Below are 21,920 nucleotides of genomic sequence, written 5' to 3'. Positions count from 1 at the left end.
TCCCGGCTGCGCCGCGGGCTGGCAGCGCCGGGCACCAGCTTCACAAACTCCATGGGGTATTTTTAGCTTCTTCCCAAATGTGATGCTCTGAAAGCAGGAGGATGTAGCAGATTTGCTGGCAGGGTGGGAGCTCTCGTTTTCAGGGGGCTGATGGCATTGCTTTGGGAGAGGTGAAAAGCAGCAGCTGCGATTCTGCCAAGCTGCCGCAGGCTGTTGGTGTTACCTGTAGCTCCTCGCCCAAAGTGTGAGATACCCCATGTGGGCTTTCAGGGCATTTCAGTTTCTGTTCTCCTTCCTTGTTTTTATCTCGTGGCTGTTTCCTTCAGCTCCTGATGGAACCCCAGCACCTCCTGTGCATCCATGCAGGGCAGGACAGTCTCTGGCTCCGGGCGTTCAAGTGGGAATTGATTTATTTGCAGGGAAAGTGTTAATCTGGCTCAGCTCTGGGCCTTCAGGTGCTCTGTCTCTGCCTCGCATTATTGTTGAGGTGCCTCCAAAAGGCCAAGGAGATCAAAGATGTGTTCCTTTGGATTATTGCCAGGCCCAGGGTGGACAAACAGAACCCATGTGCCAGGAGTGGTGTGACATGGGCTGCAGATTGCTGTGCATTTCCCTTGGTTTGGGTTTTTTTTTACCTCTCCTGATTTTTCTTTGTGGCCAAGAGCAAGCGGGATGAGAACAAAGTGCCTCTGGGAAATCCTGCAGCCTCAGACTTCTGGTCATAGAGCAGTGGTGGCAAGAGATGAGTTTATTTCTTAGAAATCTGGATTCCCTGTGTCTCTGTTGTAGTGCTGAGTGTGCTGGTGCTGAGCCACCCATTCTGGAAAGCAGCATCAGGGTCAGGAGTGACCTGGGGCTTGCCATTAGAGCAACATCTGCTTTCACTTCCTGATTTGGGGCTTGGAAGGCATTTGTCAGACACAAACTGAAACCCTAAAGCCCCTCTGGTCCCCCAGCTGCTCTCAGCTGAGGCTGGGCACTGCTGCCACTGTGGAGGCTCTCAGGGACCAGACAGGGATCTTCCCACCATGGACCTTCCCTGTGCGTGGGTGTTCTCCTCCAGCAAGAGTGTGGCTGGAGGAGGGAGAGGAGATTTGGGGTGTAATGGGAGGAGACTCATTTGTGTTGCAAATCTTATTTCAGTGTTGCCAGGCTTGTCCCATAAATACCGGTCAGAAGTGCAGTGCTGGACCTGGTGGGTGTGCCATGTCACCCGGGGGCTCACGGTGTGGAAACCCTTTGCAGTGCCATGTTTTGGCAGAGCCTGGGTCTGCTGTGGGATGTGTTTGTCCTGTCACACGGGCCAAAAAAAGAGGAGCAGCAGCAGGAAAAGTACTTTGGCTTTTTAGGATGGTGAAGGAGCTGAGTGTGTGGCCAGGCCACCATGCTGTATGGCTTTGGGCCTGGGTGCCTGGCTCTTGATTTGGGGGAGCCAGGCTCTCGCCTGGAGCTGCCCCATGGCCCCAGCCCCATCATCACTGCAAGCACAGAGCTGTGACTGCTGGAGCTGGTGTGTGTGGGTAGGAAGGGGTGCCTGGCCTTGGGCACCATGGCAAGCTCTCCCCAGCATGGTGAACTGGTGGCTCCAAAATTATGGCCCTGCACACCCTACTCAGATAGTGGAGACTGCCTCTGCTGCCCCCTGTGCCTCCTCCCAAGGCCATGTCTCAGTCCCTCCTTGCTCAGTGGCCTCAGGCAGGCCCCTTGCTCTCTGCTGGGGTGTGGAGCAGAGGCTCCTCCCCAGCACAGGCCATTGGCTGCTGAACCAAGCACCTGCTCGGCCAGGGGATGCTCAGTGAGATGTGCAGATGTGAGGGGTGGGCTGAGCCACGCTGGCTAGGAGTCCTGGTGCCACCAAACACATTGGGTCTGGAGGAAAAGAGCCTGAGGGTACCTGATGGCCTGTTTTGAGAATTCACCCTTGGGTTGGCCCCAGGCCCTGGAGCATGTCCATATCCTAATAAATTGTATTTCTTTAAGCAACATGACTCACGCTCAGCCTGAGCAGCCATCGAGGGCAAGGCCTGGAGGAGTTGCCCTTCCCAGGCACATCTCTGAGCTCCCTCTCTCGCTCTGCCCTTTCAGGAGCAGAAGTTTTGCCAGCGCTATGACCAGCTGATGGAGGCCTGGGAAAAGAAAGTGGAGCGCATAGAGAACAACCCTCGGCGGCGTGCCAAGGAGAGCAAAGTGCGCGAGTACTATGAGAAGCAATTCCCGGAGATCCGCAAGCAACGCGAGCTGCAAGAGCGCATGCAGAGGTTAGAGGAGAAGCGGTAGGAAGGGGCTGAGCTGGTATCAGACAGCCTTTCTTTTCTCTTTGGGAGCGGGAGGAGCGGGCTGGGGCGGCTCTCGGTGCCTTTTCTCCCTCTCCAGTTAAAGGCAGACAGACAGACAGACGTGAGTCTTGCTGCTTTTTCCCCAGTTTCTATCCAAGATGAACTCTTCCCAGTATGAAAGGATAGGAAAAGTGAGGCCAATACCACAAGCAAGCCTTCTCCTTAATGAAAACAACTAAATTACAAAAGGCTATCACACCACACCATGTCCAAGAACAGGACCAGCTAGTGTGGCAGAGCTCGGAAAATGCCAAAGGCTTAAGTCCTTTAACTCAGAGGTTCAAATCCTCTCCCTTGCTGCTTTTTCCCCAGGGTGGCTCAACACAGAGCCAAAAGGAGCACAAATGTCAGCAATGTGACTGCCTCTGTCACCTCTGCTGCTGATTTCCCAGCTGGCCACATCAGGGCCAGGGCTAGCTCCCTGTCCCTGTCTGGGACAGCCCTAATTCCTGCCTCACTGCTGTGCCCAGATTAAGATGTACAAAACTTGCAGGTGCCTTTGGTCACATTGATGATTTATTACATGCACATGCTTTAATGGGAGCAGAAACATCTGCAGAGGTTGTTGGAATGACCACAGACAACATGAAGGGAGCAAAATGTCTCGCTGGAAGGCATGTCCCCTGTCTCTCCCACCCCCTGTCCATTTTCTTCATTGGAAGTGCAATTGAGGTCATGTTGTTTTCTGCCAGGAGAAGACTCGATTTCATGATCTCCACCCTTTTTGCTGAAAACTCCCTGTCCTTCCCATTTCAGTCCTGGCACCTTGCCTGGGGTCACCTGATATGCAGAAAACCTAAACCCTTCTGCCAACATCCCATCCTTGTGCCCCACTAACAACTGGGTGGGTCCAAACTTCTAACTGATGGCTTTATTTGCCTGAAAGAGAAAGGGAGAAATGGTACTGAGAAATGCTTTAATTTTTTACCTGATTCATAAGAAAAGTTGTAATTCCTTGGGATGTGTGGCTGTTGCTATAAGGGGAAGATGTCAGTGGATGGGTTTGATTTAAAACTTCCCACAGCATTTTGCAAACCAGATGTGGTGGCACAGTGCTAATGGTTCGGTGCTGACACCAACACCTTTGTGCCATTGCTGTGGTGGGGTGAGCAGGGAAAAATGTGGGGGGGAGATTGTGGTTGGGAATGAAATGTTCTCGTGTTCTAGCAGTCCAGGAAGCCGACACAGGTAAGGAAAGTGGTTTTGAGGGGCTCTTGACCTGCGAGCCCCAAACGCAGGTGCCTTTCCCACAGTGTGGGACGGGGTGGCCTGGGTGGGATGTTGGGATATGGCTGTTATGGAGGTCAGAATGTTCTTGAAGGTGGTTTGCTGCTTATGAAGTGGAGCATCAGTGCCTGAGAGTGTCACTGGCCTTTCCCAGCAGGGTAGGACAGAGGGGCAGTGGCGGGCTCTCCATGTCAGCCGCGCGCAGCGAGCACGAGGTGTCCGAGATCATCGACGGGCTCTCGGAGCAAGAGGTGAGAGCAGCTTCCCCTTCCTCCTCCTCCTCTTCACCCCTCACTCTGTCTGCTCTGAGGAAGCCGAGACAGGACTGACGGGTCACACAGAGAAGTCCTGTGCCAAATCCCACTAAGTTTAGGTCCCACTGAGGTTGGGGAGGTTGTTGTGATGGCAAACACTTTCTGGATAGGATCCAAAGTCAGAGGTTTATTTAATACACATCAGCATCTTCCCAGCCATGGGAGAGATGTAATGGAGCTGTGCAATGGTTCTGCCAGAGCAAAACATGGAGCTGGTGGCCAGTAGGTTGGGTTTATCAGCATTTGGCTGTCTCTTAGGGACCAGAATCCCCAGTGTGCTGCTCATCCTGGGTAGCACCCCACAAACACCTCCTGGCTGTGGTTTATACTGGAAGTGAAGATGGGAAGGGGAAGGGCAGGGAGCCAGCACCCAGGCTGCTGGGTGGAGGGGTTTTTCTGTTTGGTTTTGTTTTGAATGGGCTGTGTGACTTGACACAGGGGAATCCTATGGAATGAATGGTTTGTACATGAGCCAGTTGGCCCACATCTTCTGGGAGTGCTCCATTCATCTTGAAACATCCCTGTGACCTCGGCTTCGTTTGGATCTGGTTTCACAAGGGTTCCACTCTTGGCACAGAGACGAGCTGCAGTGAATGGATCATGTTTGGGAGGGGAGAGCAGCCCTTGCCCAGCAATAGCTGGGATGTTTGCTGCCTGTGCACCACGGCTGATCCCTCTCTGGGATCCCAGGCACTTTGCTCTGAGCCAGTTAAGGTGACAGCATGGAGGACACGGGTCTTGGAAACAGAGGGGAATTTCACAGCCCTGCAGAGGTGATGGCCAAGAGGAGAGTTAGCTGATCCCCTCCATCCCCTGCGCAGTGTGCTGCTAAACTCCACCCCAGCAGCCTCCTGCTGAGCCCCAAATCTGCTTTGCTTGTCCTGGAGGAGACCTTAAGAGCTTCCAGCTCTTCCACAGGGTTGGAAAGGAGCAGGGAGGTGAGAGCTGGGGAGCATCTCTGGCAGCAGGGCCAGCTCTCTGCCCAGCACGTTGCTGGAAAGAAGAGGGGTCTGGCTGGTGGGGTGTAGTGGCAGCAGCCAGCACCCCAAGAGGCACTGTGCCCTTAGCTGTGGGCAGTGCTCCCACAGCATCCTCTCTGCTCTGCACAGGGGCTTCTCCTGTCAGCAGGGACAGTCTGCAGTTACCCAGGTTGATGCTCCAGCTGAGAGCTATTCCTCCCCTCCCACCATGAGGAGGCATCTGGAGCAGCCAGTTTCTGAACAGGAGGTGTCCTAGTGAGGATGGGGAAGGTGATCATGTGTTGAAATGTCCATGTCTGCAGAGAGATGTGCTTTAGGAGGAGGAGCAGGTTGGGTCTGATCAGGCACAGCAGGGAAGCAGAGCAGCACTGGGCAGGCTGGAGTCAGCAGCTCTTTGGAAGGGTTGGCCATGGCTGTTCTCCCAGGAACCAGCATGTGAGCATCTGGCTGTAAATTAAAATAGCAGCACCTGAGACCTGGCCTTCCTGGGTCAAGGGTTGGAGTTTGAGCAGTGACATCCCAGGTGACAGGGAGGACTCAGACTGATGGTGCAATTGAAAGGGGGTGGCCAGAGCATCCCTTTATCCCCACAGGTGGATCTGTGCCAGGGGATCACCAGCAGCTCAGCCAAAGGGACAGTCCTGGCATTTGAGCAGAACACAGCACAAATGAGACATCACATTGGCCTCCCTGTTGCAAATACTTAAGGAAACCAGTGTGCCCAGTCTGTCCTGTCCTGGTGTGCAGCTGGGGCTTTGGATGAACTTTGTGCTCCATAGGATGGAGTAAAGACATCAGAATATGTCCCAGGGTGTTGGGTTAAGGAATGACAGCCTCATTTCAGTGACATGTGAAACCTCCTGGAACAATTCCTGTGGAAGGGAAACATGATGTCTGCCTGTGCCCACCTTTTCAGGAAACTTTTGCAGAGCTGGCCCACTTCCCTCACAGTTGGAAAGGGGCTTTAGGAGGCTGGGAGGGGGTTGGCATTCCCTGTGCCACCGCTGCTTTGACTTGTTTCTCATCATGGTCAGGACTCACTTAAGTCAGACATTTCCACACAGGATCTTGAAGCCTTTTATTCCAAAATGAAATACTGTTTCCTGGCTGACAGCGATAGCCTCTTTCAGCGTTTAATTTACAATTACTCCAGCAATAAAGCTGTCTAGTGCTTGCTTTTGAATTCTCCTGCTCCTCCTCCTGTCCTTTTCCTCTGGAACATCTGTCCCCTGTGGTCCCCACGGGGCTGTGGTGCTGACCAGCTGTTGTGTGTGCTTTCCCCCAAGAACCTGGAGAAGCAGATGCGCCAGCTCGCCGTCATCCCGCCCATGCTCTACGATGCCGACCAGCAGCGCATCAAATTCATCAACATGAACGGCCTCATGGATGACCCCATGAAGGTCTACAAGGACAGGCAGGTGATGAACATGTGGAGCGAGCAGGAGAAGGAGACCTTCCGGGAAAAGTGAGTGCAGCCCCTCAGCTCTGTGTGTGCAGCCCCGGGGAGCGCGGGCAGGACCCCTGCAGGAATGTCCCAAGTGCTTGGCTGGTCCCCCACAGACACAACCCAAGCTGCTGTGTTACCTTGAACCTGGTGATGTTTCTGCACAGAAACTTGAGGCCTTGCTCTGTATTTGGGGTTTTCCTGCCCCTGTGGAAAGCTGCTGCTCATGGTAGGCTGAGAACAGGAAGTTTTTTAACTTTTGCATTCCCTGTTGTATCAGCCAGTCTAAAGACAACACCAGGGAAACCCAGCACTCCATTCACATTGCCTTTCTGGATTTTCATGCTGTCCTTCGGGCACTGTGTGTCCAGGGGATTTTTGGGGCTGTCAACATCCAAGCCCCTTATGTAGACCCCTCAGGCTGCAGCTCCCAGCTGGTGCTCTCCCCCAGTGCTCCATCCTGCTGTCTGCAGGGTTTGCCACCGGCTGCTGTTTCCATGGATGCGTTCCCACATCACACACGTGCAGACTCTGGCTGTGGTGCTTGCTCCTGTTTGCAAGCAGTGCTTGAGAACAGCTTGGTTCTATCAACTGAGATCACTTGGGGAGTCACTGATTCCTTCCCTGGGTACCGCTGTGCTGTCAGCCAAGATGTGGGTGCTCAGCTTGGTCTCACGTCCAGATTCCCCTGAATCCTACAGCCCAATGGGGACCCAGGTGTGTTTGCATGGAGGACTGGAGTCTCCCTGGTGCCCCCAGTGTGCTGTGAAAACAGAGCTGGAGTTCAGCTCCCAGTGTGATGAGCTCTGCTGGAGCTCCCTGCTGTGCACCTGAGGGACATGGAGGTGCATGGATGCACCAGGACCGTGTTGTCCTGAGCAGCAGCACCACTTACTCTCCTCTGGACAACCAGGGGATGGCTCCAGGCATTTCCAGCCATGCTGGAAGCCTCTCTGTGTCCAGGATCCCTCCTCCTCCCCCTGCTTGTCAGGACTCCTGTTTGCAGCTGAAATAATTAATTGCCAAGATGGACCGAAAAAGAACAAAACAAGCAAACCGGCTCCAAGCCTTTGATAGAGGAGAATCCTCATTGCTAATTAGCCTTAAAATGTGCCACTCCAAACAGCCAGGCTTGCCACAAATGACGCAAAGGCTAATTACTTGGTCTCTAATGGCAGGGCTGTGCCTGCCTAATGGGGCTGGAGGAATCCACACCCAGTGTGTGCATCCTGCAGTGCACGGTGCATTCTGTGTCATCACTGGGGGTGATGCAGGGCTCCAGGCAGGAGTACAGCAGGGTTTCAGGGCTCTCACCAAGCTCATTTGGAGAGGTTGGTACTCAGGAGCTGTAAGGAGGGTGTAGGGAGCCCTGTCCCAGCTCTCCCCCAGCCTGGCGTGCTGCTAGCCCAGCTGCCTGCTGTGCTGCAGCTTCTGGCCTGGCTTTTTAAGGTGAACTGGAGTTGTGTCATCCGTGAGCGTGACCTCGAGCTGGCCTCCTCCTGAGACCAGGAAAACTTGGTTCAACCTTTTGTTCAGTTGGCAGGGCTCTTGGAGTAAACAGGCTGACAAGCTCCAGGTCTGAACTGTTTTAGCTGTCAGAACATAACCACGAGGAAGAACCTGATTTGATTTGCTTCTGGGCAGGATTTCAGGTCTCTGCTGAGAGCCCATTGCTGGCCTACTCCCAGGGAAGCTGTGGTTTGCTGCTGAAGGAGCAGGGTGCTGCTCAGGCATTGAGGCTGTGTTGTGCTGGGCAGTGGGAGAATGCAGCATCCATCTCTCATTATGGGGAGATGGCCTGGCCCATAAAAAGGAGTGGATTGTTATCTGCATTGCCCCAGCAGTGTGTTAGCATTGTTGAAAACCTCGTCCTGTGGTCAGCTCTGGGTCTGTTCTGTGTGCAGAGTGAGGAGCCAGCTCTGGCTCCGTGCCCTCACCCCAGGTTGTCTGAGCAGCCTGTCTGGTTTGCTTTTTTTTTTTGTCCCCCCTAGCATTTCTGGTTTCTTTTTTGTTCTGGTGACCAGTTATGGTGACAGGGATCTTGCGGTTCTACTCAAACCACATGGGAGTTCTGCATCAACGTGGGTGACAACACCCATGTCTTGCTGCCATGGCTGGAGTTGGTCAGGCCCTCCCTGAGCTCAGCTCAGTGCCTCAACTCCAATGGGACAGAGCAGCAAAAGCAGGAGAGAGCTGTGCCAGGTGCCCCAGGGGAGTCACTGGCAGGGCTGGAGACATGAGCTCCTCACCATGTCCTGCCCATGTTCCACCCACACCACAGCTCTCCCACCTTTTGCCTTGATCCATTTCCCCAGGGCACAGAGCTGTCATTTCCTGGGAGCTGGCAGAGCTGCACGTGCTGAACGTGGCTCTCCCTGCCTGCTCAGCTCCCTGGGGCAGAGCCCGTGCTGGTGGCCACCTCTCCTGGCACAGAGTCACCACTCGCTGGGCTGTCCGTGCTTTGGCAGTGCATTGGTTAACTCTGCTGCCAGCAGCACCTCCTGCCAAGGTGCTTCCGCACCAGCCAGGCACAGGATTTGGTGGAGGAGGGATCTCTGAGCTTCCCCTGAGCAGGCAGTGTACCCCCCCGGGCTGGCAGAGCCAGGGGGGAGCTTGCTGACAGCTCCTCTGCTTGCTGGGCATGAGGTGGTGTTTGTCAGAGCCGCTGTGCCACTGGGCATCTCTTGAGCAGCTCAGCAGTGTGGCAGCTCTGTGCTTCCTCCCGGGGTTTGGGTTTCCCTTCCTGTCCTTTGAAGCTGCTCCCAACAGCCCAGCAGGGCTTGGGGTCCTGCTCAGCACCAGGGCCACCCATGGCCATGATGTGGGGTGTGATGACAATTCCTCACCCTTTCCTCGCCAGATCCTGGGGCCTTGGCCAGGTGTGCCTGCCCTCTGTGCCTGCTCTTGGTACAGGCTCGGGTGGCCATGGGGTCGAGCAGGGTGATGAGCAGCTATCCAGCACTTCCAGCCCCCCTTTCCTCTCCCACCCCCTGATGAACATTTGCACATCGAAGCTCCCAACCAGCCCAGCCCCACTGGGCTAAATTTAAAGTTCCTGTCTTTCTGGGAAGCTGAGCAGCAGACAAATATTTTCTCAAAGCCCAGAGTCCCTCTGGGAGCTGGCCTTGCTGCTCTGGGCACGCAGGGCACGGCAGCCCAGCTGTGAGGGGGTCAGGGCCAGCAACCACAGTAACCCTGTCCCTGTCCCTCTTGCTCTGCAGGTTCATGCAGCACCCGAAGAACTTCGGCCTGATCGCATCCTTCCTGGACAGGAAGGTAAGCCTGGCTCTAACCTCAGTTGTGCTGCCTCTCGTGCCATGCCTCGGTGCTGGAGCTGCCAGCAGATGCTGAGCACCTGTGGGTGGTGGTGGTGGTGGCTCGGGGCAGGGTCCAGACGGGCTCCTGCAGAGCCAGGGCTGAGTCAGCGCGGGAGCTCGGGAGGTGCGAACGCAGCCAGCCTGGCGCGGGGGCGGCGCGGCCCCGTCATCTGCCTGGAGCTGCTTCCCTGCTTCCCCCCGAGGCATGCTGCACCAGCCAGGCTGGCACACAGCGGGTGGGCACCCAGCTGCCCAGCACAGACCGGAGGGGTCTCTTTGTTCAGGGAGAGAGGGGTTTTTGAGGGTGCTCTGAGTCCCATTTCATGCGGCAGTTCTGGCGGGTGTCCTGAAAGCACACACAGCTCCCCTTGGTGCTAGGAAGAGTTGTTCACAGGAACTGCCTGACCTTTCCCAGACCTCGTGTGTTGTGCTGCTTGGACTTTTGTTTTTGCTGTTAATTGGGCTGATGGAAGAAAGGTTTGAGGGAAAGACCTGAGGGAGGAGTGAGTCTCTTGTCCCATTCTGAGCAAGGCCAGGTACCTTCCTACCTACAGGAAGACCTGACAGACCATATGGGAGATCCTGGACAAACCCAGCCTGAAAACACAGCTATGTCCATCACTTGAATGCTCTCCTGAGCAAGAAACATTTGAAAGCCGCCGCTTCTCTGGTCCTTTTAGTTATTTGCATCTTCTGGCCACCTCATGCAGAGTTTCATACACACAGTGTCCACTCACTCTGAGGGAACCACTCTGCACTCAGGGGGTGGCCTGCAGAGGTCACTTCCAGCCTAAATTATTCTCTGATTCCTCATAACTCAGGCTGGGGAAATAATTTATAAGACCTTGACCTTCCTGTCCAAAGGAGCCAGGAAGGCCAGCAGCCCTCTCATGCTGCTGCTGCTGCTGCTGTAAGATCCCAAGCTCCTCATCTTTTCTCACTCGATAAAGCTGAAAGTGGTAGGACTTGGATGATGCTTACAATCCAGTCTGTGTTCCAAGCTGTAAAATGTCTTCTAATTTTATTTGTACTCGTTTGTAAATCAGGCTGTAATTATGATACAGAACACATCCATTATCCTGTTGGAGAGAGATGCAAAGTATGGCTCAATGTAATGAATTAATAGATTTTTAAATTGCATTATAAAAAAATAGTGATCTTAGCCCTTGGAACAGATGACTGTAAGTTTTTGTGTTCGCGTGTGTGTGTGTATAATCAGGGCTAAATTAGAAAGAGATCCAATTAACACTTTAAAAAGTTGCAATCTGTTTTTGCAAATGGCTCCACTCCTTGCAGAGGGATGGGGTGAGCACAGCCCCCGGGCACACACAGCTGCCCCAAGCTGCTGAGGACTCGTGGCACAATGGATCTGTGGGATTATTTTTCTATGAAGCCACTGATCCTGAATGCGAAGGTGTAGCCCAAGGCTGGCGTTCAGGTGCCCACTCTGTTCAGCACAGGATTCCTCCCAGCCTGGCACACTTTGTGCTGTTCAGGGGCAGGATGTGTGCTGGCTGTGACTCCTGGTTTTCCTGAGGTGCCCAGTCTGCGGTGGTGTTTGTGGAGCCAGCCGCTGGAGTAGGGATGGCAGCTCCTGGGATCTCAGTTTGGCCCCAGCAGAGTCGCGCGCGCTTGAGCCGGCGAGCTTAGCGGCTGGAAGTAACAGCAGCTGACAGTGCTGTGGCAGGTTGTGCCTGCTGTAACCTCACACAGGCTGACAGGCAGCTCCTTCTTCTGCCTCTGCTTGCCACGGTCATCTGGGGTCAGCCCTGCTTTGCCTCCAGCCCGGGCTGATCTCTGCTCAGCGCCCCATCTCCAGCCCCGCATGCCTGCGGGACCGCCCTGCTCTGTCCTTGGAAGGGCTGAGCCTCTTTACCAGGGCAGCACTGTCCCCTTCTCCAGCTGCTCTGGGAGCCTTGGGGAGGGAGCTGTGGGGAGGCTGCTGGGCTGCAGGTGCTCAGGAGCAGCAGGGACCTGGTGATGACCAGTTCTGAACGCTGCTCCTGAAGTCTGTGCCCCACCAGCAGCACACGAGGCCAGGACCTCCCGTTCCCTGACGTGCCCCTGTCATTGCAGACGGTGGCTGACTGTGTCCTCTATTACTACCTGACCAAGAAGAATGAGAATTACAAGAACCTCGTGAGGAGGAATTACCGGCGGCGCGGGAAGAGCCAGGTAAGGGCTGGAGGAGGGTGTGGAAGGCTCAGCTCATCTGTCAGGCTGAGCAAGGAGTTGCAGCACTTTATCTGAGCCCCCTAAAATGGTGCTTTGCCCCCTCCTTGCATGGAGATACTGCTTGCAGGCTGTGGTGGGTTGTGTTTGTGCTCTTTCAGAACGTGCTGTTTAATGGTAGTTGGTGTTTGTCCATCCCCATGCCAAGGCCACAATGTCTTTTAAAAAAAACAAAACAAATCCAAGATGCTTAGAAAAGGGGATGGAGTGACTGTGGAAAACATGGCTGTGTGTCAGTAGCATGGGGTTCCCATGCAGCCTGAGCTCTGTGCAATAACCAGGTGGGGTCTGTGTGTCTCTCATTGTCTGGAGATGGCAGCTGAGGTGACAATGGTGACAGGGCTCCTGGGAGCTGGGTGGGGCTCCTGCCTTGCAGAGCCTGCCAGGGCTCTTCCTATAGGTAAAGATGTGGGAGGAAAATTACCTGGGTGGGAGTGACACCTGAGCAGAAGCATATAAATCCATCTGAAGCGTCAAAGGGTGTCCAAGATCCCCTTGGGGGTCTCCTGTGGGGCTGGCAGATGTGGCACTCAAGCTAGTGGAGACCCTTAAGCCTTTGTTTGAGGGCAGAGCAGATTCTAGGGCACCACGAGGTGCCTGGGGGCAGGTGACTGAGTCAGCCCTTACCATGGCAAAGATACAGATCTAGACAAGACCTTGGCAGTGTTGCTGCTGATACCATGATACCCAGGAACAGATAAGTGCCAACCTTTTGGGAAGGTGCCTTATCCCCATTAGAGCTTGCAGCCAGAGGCAAGTCCTGCTGGTGGATCCCCAGGTCCGTGAAGTGAGGGATTATTCATGTCACAAGGAGAATGAGGCAGCCACAAAGGGACTGTCTCTCCAGATAATGTGGGAATAAGGATGGAAAAACTGGCCTGGCCCGTGACACCACTGACATCAGCAGATCTTCACGCTGCATGGCCATAAAAAGCAGCACTTGGGCCTAGATCCTGATTGGGAAGCAGATAGGTAGCCTCACTCCAACTTGATTTCTGCGGCATTAAGACATCAGAATAGCTAGCACATGACAAATGTCGTGGACAGGGCCCAATTTTCCCTTCTTTTTTTCAGAGACATTAGAGATGGATGAAGCCCTATTAGATGATCCAGTCCCTCTCCCAGCAAACACAGGGTGGTTCCCTCCAGTACATTTTTATAGTGTTTACCATGGTCTGTTTTGTTAGATCACAGCAACTAGAACATGAGGCCACATTTGTTTCTTGTTAGCGGTGGAGACATTTAGCACAGCTCATTCTGGTTTCAGTGTTAAATTGAGCAAATGTGGAGAGTGAGAGGCTTTGCTCTGCATCTGCCTACCTACCCCAGCAGCCACAGACCTGCCCATCCTGGACCCAGCAGGGACTGTTTGTGTTTTGGGGTTTGAAATTACCCAAAGCGTTGCTAGTTGCAGCATTTCCCACGAAGCTTTAAAGCCACATGATCCATCCTGAGCATGGGGACGTGTGCTGCCCTTTGGAGCCGTGCTCAGTGCCAGCCTGCAGAAGCAGGGACTTGCTTCATCGCCTGTAGGACTGTTTTTGCAAGTAGGAATGGCACCAGAGGGAACAATTTGCACCTCCCCTGGAGCAGACCTCAGCCAGAACGTCGCTGATTTTGAAAGAGGAGCCCCCCTGAGTCTGGGAGGAAGCGACACAGGGAATATTTCCCATTGCTGTTGGATGCTCAGGTGGAAGGTGGGATGTTCAGACAAGCTTTGAGAGCCAAGGACTGGCTGCATGATTCACAGTAGGAGAGAGGTGCTGAACAGCAGCTGCTGCATTCAGCCTGGAGTAGCTCTCCCACAGAGATCTTGGGGGGTTTTGAAATTCACACTTTGTGCTATGATACCTCTAGTATTTGCATCCTTTTCCTGCAAGACTGCACGAGGAGAGTGCTGGAAGAGGGAAGGGCATGCTGCTGCAGAGGAAGGCTCTCCTGGGGACAGACTCATTTTAGGGTGGCATTTTCAGGTAATAAAGGGATTAATATGTTGTTCTGGCAGGAACAGTGAGGCATCTCCTTTGCACCTCTTCACGAGCCGGGGTCTCCCCTGGGTGTGGTGCTGGTGGGATCTGCTTCCCCACGCCAGAGTGGGTCAGTGTGTGCCTGCACAGACCATCACGGGAGAGGTCAGGTACTGGCTGCGATGCAGGGATGCTCCTGGGGGATTTTGCTCTGTGAGTCTTTCACAAGCAGCTCAAATTCTGCCGGTGCTGCAGGAGTGCTCGTTTGGGAGCAACCTGTCCCAAAGGCTCAGCCAGCACCCTGCTTGTGCCCAAGGGGTCCTGGACTGTTTGGAACCCTGTGCAGATCCCTCATTCAGTTTTCCCGGTGGCCTGGTGAGGAGTGGGGACTGAGGAGCAGCAGCATTGGGCTGATGTGGCAGTGCCAGCTCTGCCATTACCTGCCCAGTCTCAGCAACCAGAGATGTGACAGGATGAAGGACAGAGAACACCCAGGGATGGGCAGTGTTCAGGGAGGAGACAGAATTGTGGACAGCTTTCCTGCAGCACATGGAGGCATGGCATCATGTTCCCAGCATTGCCCATGCTCTGAGCACATATCTTCCTGCTGGTAAAGGTTCAAGTAGTTAAACACCAAAAGCTGAGCTTTAATTAATTTAGAGCAGGGGAGGAGAGGTTGGTTTTTTGTATCAGATGAGAGGAGAGCGGATGAGATCTGCTACAAAGAGCATTTCAAGTGGCTCTATGCTGCTTTCTTGCTCCTTTTCTCACAGAGAGGTTGGTGGTCTTATTTGCTGTTGGAGGCTGCAGGGAGCTTGAGAGCGAAGGGGAGATAATTACACAGAGAAAAAAGCTTCTCTGTGTCAAGACTATCTTTGTGGCCTACTTATTAAAAGTCCATTAAAAAATAAGAATCCCACTGCTCCCTGGCTGATGGTCCCCTGGCAAAGGATATTCCTCATAAAGCTGCTACTTACTGCTAAAAATCTCCTGCCAAGAGCAGGGACTTCACATGATTCCACTTCCAGTTTGTCAGAAAGCGGAGCAGCCGCCCACTCCGAGCAGGATGCTCCAGCACTCCGCCTTCCATGGCACTGCTCAGTGCAAGTACCACATCCAATGGGTCATGATGCGTGATATGGAGGCTCCTGAGATTAAGATATTTCTAAAATAATCCTGTGTTTGTGTATGGAAGGGCAGTATAACCCTGTGAGGGGGGGAATTGATAGGAAGAGAAATTGCTTCCTCGTCGTTTCACACTGAAAAACAAAAAAAGAATTTGTGCCGTGGCAAAATAGTCTGATCCAATAGTCAATGTACAGTGATAGGCATAAATTTGCATGAGCTTGTAATGACAAACCCTTGTGTCGATGTGTCCGTACAACTCAGGTCTGTGGCAGTCACTCTTCTGGGCATTTCAGTGTCTCTGTGAAACCTCTGCATTCTATAGCAGGGACACTGAAACTGACCGTGTGCTTCATTCTTTGGGAAGTTGTGGGGACACAAGTGTTGGGCTCAAACCGGGCTGGAAGGAAAGTGACTCTACTTCCACATAATTCCGTTTGGAGTGTGAGATTTTTTATTCCAGAGTAGATTTGCATTGATTTTGGAGCAACATTGCCCTTGTGGTAGTGGAGCAGCTGCAGTGTGCCAGATACGCTTCCTGCCAGTGAATTCCTTGGGGGGGAAAAGCCATCATCTGCCACACACTGCCGTGATGGGCAGGTGGGCGACCATTCCACCAGGCAAAGCTGACAATGGGTCAGTCTGTCAGCAGAACCATGGGTCAGTCTGTCGGTGGGGTCAGTCTGTCTGTAGGGGGACCATGGGTCAGTCTGTCGGTAGGGTCAGTCTGTCGGTAGGGTCAGTCTGTTGGTACAGTCAGTCTGTCGGTACAGTCAGTCTGTCAGCAGTGGGACCATGGGTCAGTCTGTCGGTAGGGTCAGTCTGTTGGTATGGTCAGTCTGTCGGCAGTGGGACCATGGGTCAGTCTGTCGGTACGGTCAGTCTGTTGGTACAGTCAGTCTGTCGGTACGGTCAGTCTGTCAGCAGTGGGACCATGGGTCAGTCTGTCGGTACGGTCAGTCTGTCGCAGCAGCACCATGGGTCAGTCTCTTGGTAGGGTCAGTCTGTCGCAGCAGCACCATGGGTCAGTCTGTCGGTAGGGTCAGTCTGTCGGTAGGGTCAGTCTGTCGGTAGGGTCAGTCTGTCGGTAGGGTCAGTCTGTCGGTACAGTCAGTCTGTCGGTACGGTCAGTCTGTCGCAGCAGCCCCACGGGCAGCTGGAGGAGCCGCCTGCCCGCCCTGGGGATGACTCAGAGGGGATGAAGTCATGGTGGAGGGACGGTGCCGCCGGACGGAGCGTGACGCCAGCCCCTCGCAGCGCTGGCAGACGTTCCCTGGCCAAAGGCCGTGTGTCAGGGCCGACACTTTCGAGGACTCACTCGCGGCCCCGGGGGAGTGGCGCCGCCCCGACCCCCCTTCCTCGCCGAGAGCGGTGCCAGAGCCGTGCCGGCAGGGCGGGGACCCACGGTGTGACCTGGCCGGGCCCCTGCGGTCCCCTGCCAGCCCCGACAGCCTTTCCCAGGCCCACCCTCTTCCCTGTCCCCTGCCAAAACCCAAATCGAATTATCCGTCCCGCCGTCTGTCCCGCCCTCCCCAAACACAAACCATTCCCCTCACCAACGAGGATAAACAGCCCCAACCCAGATTTTTACAAACAGCCCGCTTACTTTTTTGGCAGAAGCACTGTCCCAGCAGGATCTGGCCAGGTTTGGTATCACATGGGACCTGGAGCATTAGGAAAAACCTGGCCAAGCAGGTTTCCCTGGCCACCAGCAGCCCTGTCACACTAGCAGGGGCTGGCAGGGCTTGGGGTTCCAGATAGTGCCCGCCCAGGGCTCCCTGCACCCTGTCCCCAGTGCTGGAGCACATCTCCTGCCCTGCTCCAGCCTTGCCATGCCAGTGCCTCTCCTCCCTCCCCAGGAATCAGATCCAGAGCTCAGCAAACTGTTCTAACTCTGTAAATTGTGCAAGTGCTCCCACTCCAGTAACCACAGCAGCTAATGAGAGGAATGATCCTTGTTTCTGGGAACCATTTGATCTTCATCAGTCCAGGGAGCAGCTCCTCATTAGTGATAAAGGGTTTGACAACTTCTCTTCCAGACTCAGGGATATACTTGTCGCAAAACCCTGGTTTAATCATGCAGCACATCGTACAGACACAGCCCTGGATGTGGCCAGTAAACTTTGTGCCACAAATACCAAGAAATTATTCTGCAGGCACTTAAAGCTGTGCTGACTGGAGCGTTGTATCTAAAACAGCACTGAAATTATCTGTGGATGAGCAGGGGCGGTCTGTGAGGGAGGTTGCCTGGTTGGGAATGATGCCAGGGATGTCAGTACTGGGGCATGGGTTCATCTTCTGCCAGTGGAATGTCACTGCTGGGATGTAAAAGGGCTTGAATTTGGCTCATTTTCTGGACAAATCTTCAGTGTGGCAGGGCTGCTGATGGCCCAGGAAACGAGGCTGAGGCTACAGGACCAGTGAGAAGTTGAACTTGGTCAGACCCTGTGGTCCTGCTCAAGTGTGGCCTCATAGGAAGAAACATCTCACAGACTGTTTGTCCCCTGGTGCTCAGTGCAGGCTGCCACTCTTTAAACCTGTGGCCACCAGGGAGGTTTATGTTGGGATGCCTGCCCAGCAGGTGGATGAGGTGTGACACACAGTGATGCTCGAGTTGGGATCGATTCTGTAACCCCCCCTTGGCACCTGTTCTTTCAGTCTGGACTCCTGTTGCTCCCCCAGGTGTGCCCTGTAAGGTCCATCGTGCCTGTTCCCCCATCACAAGGGTGCAGCAGCCTTCCTGCAGCCCTGCCACCCCTCCAGGCAGCACAGTTGGGCAAACAGAATGGAAACTTGCATTCCTGAAATCCCAGCTGCAGTTTTGGGGGTGATTTAATGAGAATGACATGGCCATATTTGGGAAAAGAATCAGAGGATGCGTTGCCACAGGAGGGTGGCTGCTTGTCCCCAGGTCCCCGTGTGGGCTGGTGACAGTGCAGGGACAGCAGGGAGGGCTGTGGGCTCAGAGCAGGGACAGGCATCAGCAGGCAGGGACACACAACCACTGATGGACCCTTTGGCCCTCACAGCTGGGCTCTTCAGAGCTGCTTGATCACATCTGCAGGTAGCAGTGACACAAGAGTCACTTGGGTGAGGTGACCCCATTCCAGCTGGCCCCCAGGTTTGGTGGGCTGGTGTTTCTCCAGCAGCAGGTGGATGTATCCTCGCAGAGAGAGCTCCTCCACACCCCTGCCCACGTGAGTACCTCTGGGGCAGGGTCTGGGGTCCAGGCTGGGCTTTGCTGATCCCAGTGAGGGACCTGCAGCGCCTTCAGTGTGGTTGGATTTTGGGATGAGTTGTTTTATCTGTTGTTGTGATCCCGGTTTGACTAGGAATGGATGGGAAATAGGTCATGTCATTGCTGAATTGCTTCCTGAAGCAGCACAGCTGAAAATCCCAGAAATCTGTTTCTACAAGGATAGAGGGCTTGCTTTGCCCCTGGTTGTTTGTGGTGTGTGTGGATGCTGCTCTGCATCCCACAAACTGCTGACCTGGCACCTTCCTGTGCTGGCAGGGCTTGGAGAGGGGTCGGCGTGGGGCTGGGGGGCTGTGAGCAGGGGGAGCAGGGCAAGGCAAACCACAGGGAAGAGAAAACACGTGTTCCCTGCCTGGGACAGAGCGGGGCTCATCTCCACTGCTTCCAAACACTATGCTCTCTCTTCCCTTCGGGTCATTTTTCCCTTCACAAGCAATCAAATCACTTTTTTAAAAACTCAGCAGCGACCCAGAAAAGAAACATTTCCTCTTATGGAAAAGCCCTCAGTGGTGCAAGGAAGGATCTGGTGAGCAGGGTCCTGTAAAAATCACTTCAGTGTGTATCACAGAGTGAGTGGTGGGAGGGCAGCAGTCCCAGTGGTGCTGGGCTGTGCCACACAGGGCCCTGCCTGGATGGTTCCTGTGCCCAGCAGGCTCCCAGTGCTGCCAGAGATGAGCCCACACTTGGGTGAGTGCACTAGGGCATGCTTGTCCTGTGGTCTGCCAAGTGATGCAGGGTCCAGCATGACCCCAGTCCCACTGCCAGCCCCTCTCCTTGCCCCTGACGTGCTGCATGCCCCCAGGACCCTGCTTGCTCCAGGGCCAGCAGCCTGGGAGATGGCACAGGGCTTTGCCATGGCATGGCAGGGCAGCCTGGCTGCAGCTGTGGGCACTTTGCTGCTGGCACTGGCCGTGTGTTGTGGCCTGTGGTGCCTGAGAGCTGTATTGGTGAGTGTGCACAGGGCCTATCCACGTCTCCTGGGACACTGGGTGGGCACAGCCTCGGTGTTCTCCATCCCTGCCATGTGCTGACTGTGTTGCAGAGGTGGCTGTTTGCTGCTAGAGGAGCAGCCCAGCTCAGAGCTGTCACAGTTTGAGCTGCACAGAGTGATCCCCATGCTCTCTATCATTCTTATGAAATCTGAGCCTGGTCCTTTGATTTTTTTTTTTTTTGACTTGCTTCCACAGCCAACAGCATCAAACCCAGCCCTGGGACACAAGCAATCAAAGCTGTGTTGCCGGCAGACATTCCTCTTCCTCCCGTTGTTGTTTTGGCAGGGCTTGTTTTGCTTTGTGGTTTCTCCCAGGAGCGGAGGGTGCCACGCGCGGCTGTGAGGAGCCAGGCTGCGTGGCCGTGGGTGGCAGCCAGCCCCGAGGCCTTCCAGACCCCTGCAGCAGGGGCTCCAGGCACTGCCCGTCGGTGTCATGACACACAAATGTGTTTCTGAGCCATCCTCCCCGTGCTGGGTGTCCAGCCTGCCTCGGGAGGTGGTGGGGATGTGTGGGGAGCGGTGGTTGCAGTGGCTGTATCAGAGGTGGGTGCTTCTTCCTCTGCTGTGGCACTGGCAAGGAAGGAAACTCCACGGGCACTTGGGGTGCCTGGGCAGCGTGGTGGCTAACAGGAAGCCTGGTGCTGAGGGTGCTCTGTGGCCAAGTCCCTGCCCTGGCTCTCACTGATGTGACCTGCCAGGGGCAGAGATTGAAAGCAGGTGGAAAGACAGATGTAGGTGGCAGAGAGAGGATAGGAATAGGCGGCCCTGTTCCTGGCAAAGATGCCCTGCAGAGAATCTGTGGGGCTGGGAATAAGAGCCAAGTGCCAAGTCCTGCTCATTGTCCTGCACAGAGCGTGGAGCATCATACCCCATGGTGCCAGTTCTGGACCCTGTAGGATGTTCAGGGTGATGCCAGCAGGCACCCATGTGTGCCCACGGCCATGGCAGCTGTGCTGGGGCTCCTGGAGAAGCAGCAAAGCAAACCCCAGGCGTTCCTGGCCAGCCTAGCATTGGCCTTTTGTCTTCAGCTTATCTCGAGCTGGTTTTAATTTGCAACTCCCTGATTGCGTGCAATGACCTTGGCCTGGGCCTGCTCTGCAGCTGAGTGCCCCAGAGAACATCATAAATGCCATTGATCTGAAGTCACACGCCGGAGGAGTGAAGAGCTGGTGCCCTGCACGTGGGAGAGGCGGCACAGCCGAGTAGGTGCTCCCAGCTACCAGAGGGGATGGGGCTCACACTGGTGGGATGCAGCTCCCTCCAAAGTCCCTGTCAAGGCAGACTCTGGTGTGACATGCCGGGGAGAGGGTTGGCACGAGTCCCTGCGCTGCCGCAGTGAGACTGTGGCAAGGGTGCAGAGCCGCTTTAAACAAAACCCGGAGCTCGCTGCCTGCAGTAGCTGGGAACGAGCTTGAGTGGCACCAAAACCATGTGCCTTGCAGCTCAGGCTGGCATGCACAGCTCCCTCTGCACCAGGGTGCACAGGCTCGCTCCCTACTGATTTAAGGGACAAACAGGAGCTGGTGGTTCCATCCTCCTGTAAGAGCCCAGGGCACTGTAATGATGGCAGGGGACGTGATGCATCTGCTGGCAAGCAAATGGCATCCCCCATGCAGCCAGTCTGGCTTTGAAACCTTTGAAACCTGGTGTGGGAGGGAGAAGATGCCAGCCCCAGGGGCTCTTGGGCTCTCTCTCAGTGCCACCACCATGACCTGGTTCCCCACTAGCATATCCAGCAGCAAGTGGTGTAGTTGGGGTGGCAGGAGCTGGTAGTTCTGATTCAGGAACTGGACTGCCCGGGATGAGCTCATCCCTGCTGGCAAAAGTGATGTTTTGGTGCATGTTTTGAGGGTGCTGTGGCACAAGGAGTGAGGGGGGAGCCGGGGGAGGGTGTGGGTGTCTCAGTTGCAAGGTGCACAGTCCAGTGGTTAACGCTGGGATGTCCTGTGGGCAACAAGGGAGGTCTCTTGTTTCTGGTCCCCTGCCACAGCCTGGGGCATCTCGCCACTAAGGGGATGGGGAAGGCAGCGGCCGTCGTTTTCCGGAGGCTTGCAAGTTTGGAAAATAAATAGCCCTGCACTGTAGGTTAAGCTTGGCATCCTGGCGGATTAATCACGCAGGCTGCAGCCAGCACTGAGAGCCCCGGTGACGAGAGCTGTGGTTTATAGATGATGATTCATCGCTCGACTTAGAGCGACCACGTTATTCCAGCAGATTGCAAAATCATAAGAGGAATGTTGTGGTTAGTTTACGGCTTAACTATGCAAATCGTCAGGAAGCCTTCAGAGCCGGAGAACGTAAGGCACAGCGCGCCCGGATGGCTGGGCGGTGAGCAGGGGCCGGGAGCTGCCCGTGGGGCTGTCGGGGACCGGCCGCTCGCGGGAGCCGGGGAGCGGGGAGGTGAGTGACGGGGGACTGGGGGCGATGAGGGGCCGCAGCTCCCGGGGAGCGTGCGAGCGGGGCGCTCCGGAGGCGCTGCCGGCTGCCGACGGCTTTCCGGCCGCTTTCGCCGTCTCTGCGCCGCCGGCTCGGGCGCCTGCGGCGGGGCTGGGGAGGGCCAAGGTGGGGAGCTGCTTCCCCCACCTCCTCCTGCCCTCCGTCCCGCTCCCAGGAGCAGGCAGTGCCTCGGCAGAGGAAGTAAACAGAGTGGGAGGAGCTGCACCTCTTCCTCGCCAGGGCTTTCTCCCGGCGAGTGTCGCTGTCAGGACCCGCGGCAAGTCGGTCCGTTCTC

General features: G+C 55.1%; 1 protein-coding gene across 1 annotated transcript in view; it reads left to right on the top strand.

Moving 5' to 3' along the window:
* NCOR2 (nuclear receptor corepressor 2) overlaps window positions 1-21,920 on the top strand; it is a 226,183-nt gene that overhangs the window by 143,603 nt on the left and 60,660 nt on the right. Inside the window, 5 exon segments of the mRNA XM_063173183.1 lie at window positions 2,086-2,273; window positions 3,718-3,814; window positions 6,144-6,322; window positions 9,523-9,577; window positions 11,695-11,793. Of these exon segments, the coding sequence (XP_063029253.1) occupies window positions 2,086-2,273; window positions 3,718-3,814; window positions 6,144-6,322; window positions 9,523-9,577; window positions 11,695-11,793 (618 nt within the window).

Source organism: Melospiza melodia, chromosome 20, assembly GCF_035770615.1.
Source record: "Melospiza melodia melodia isolate bMelMel2 chromosome 20, bMelMel2.pri, whole genome shotgun sequence".
NCBI lineage: Eukaryota > Metazoa > Chordata > Aves > Passeriformes > Passerellidae > Melospiza > Melospiza melodia.
This window is presented reverse-complemented; position numbering and strand designations above follow the sequence as displayed.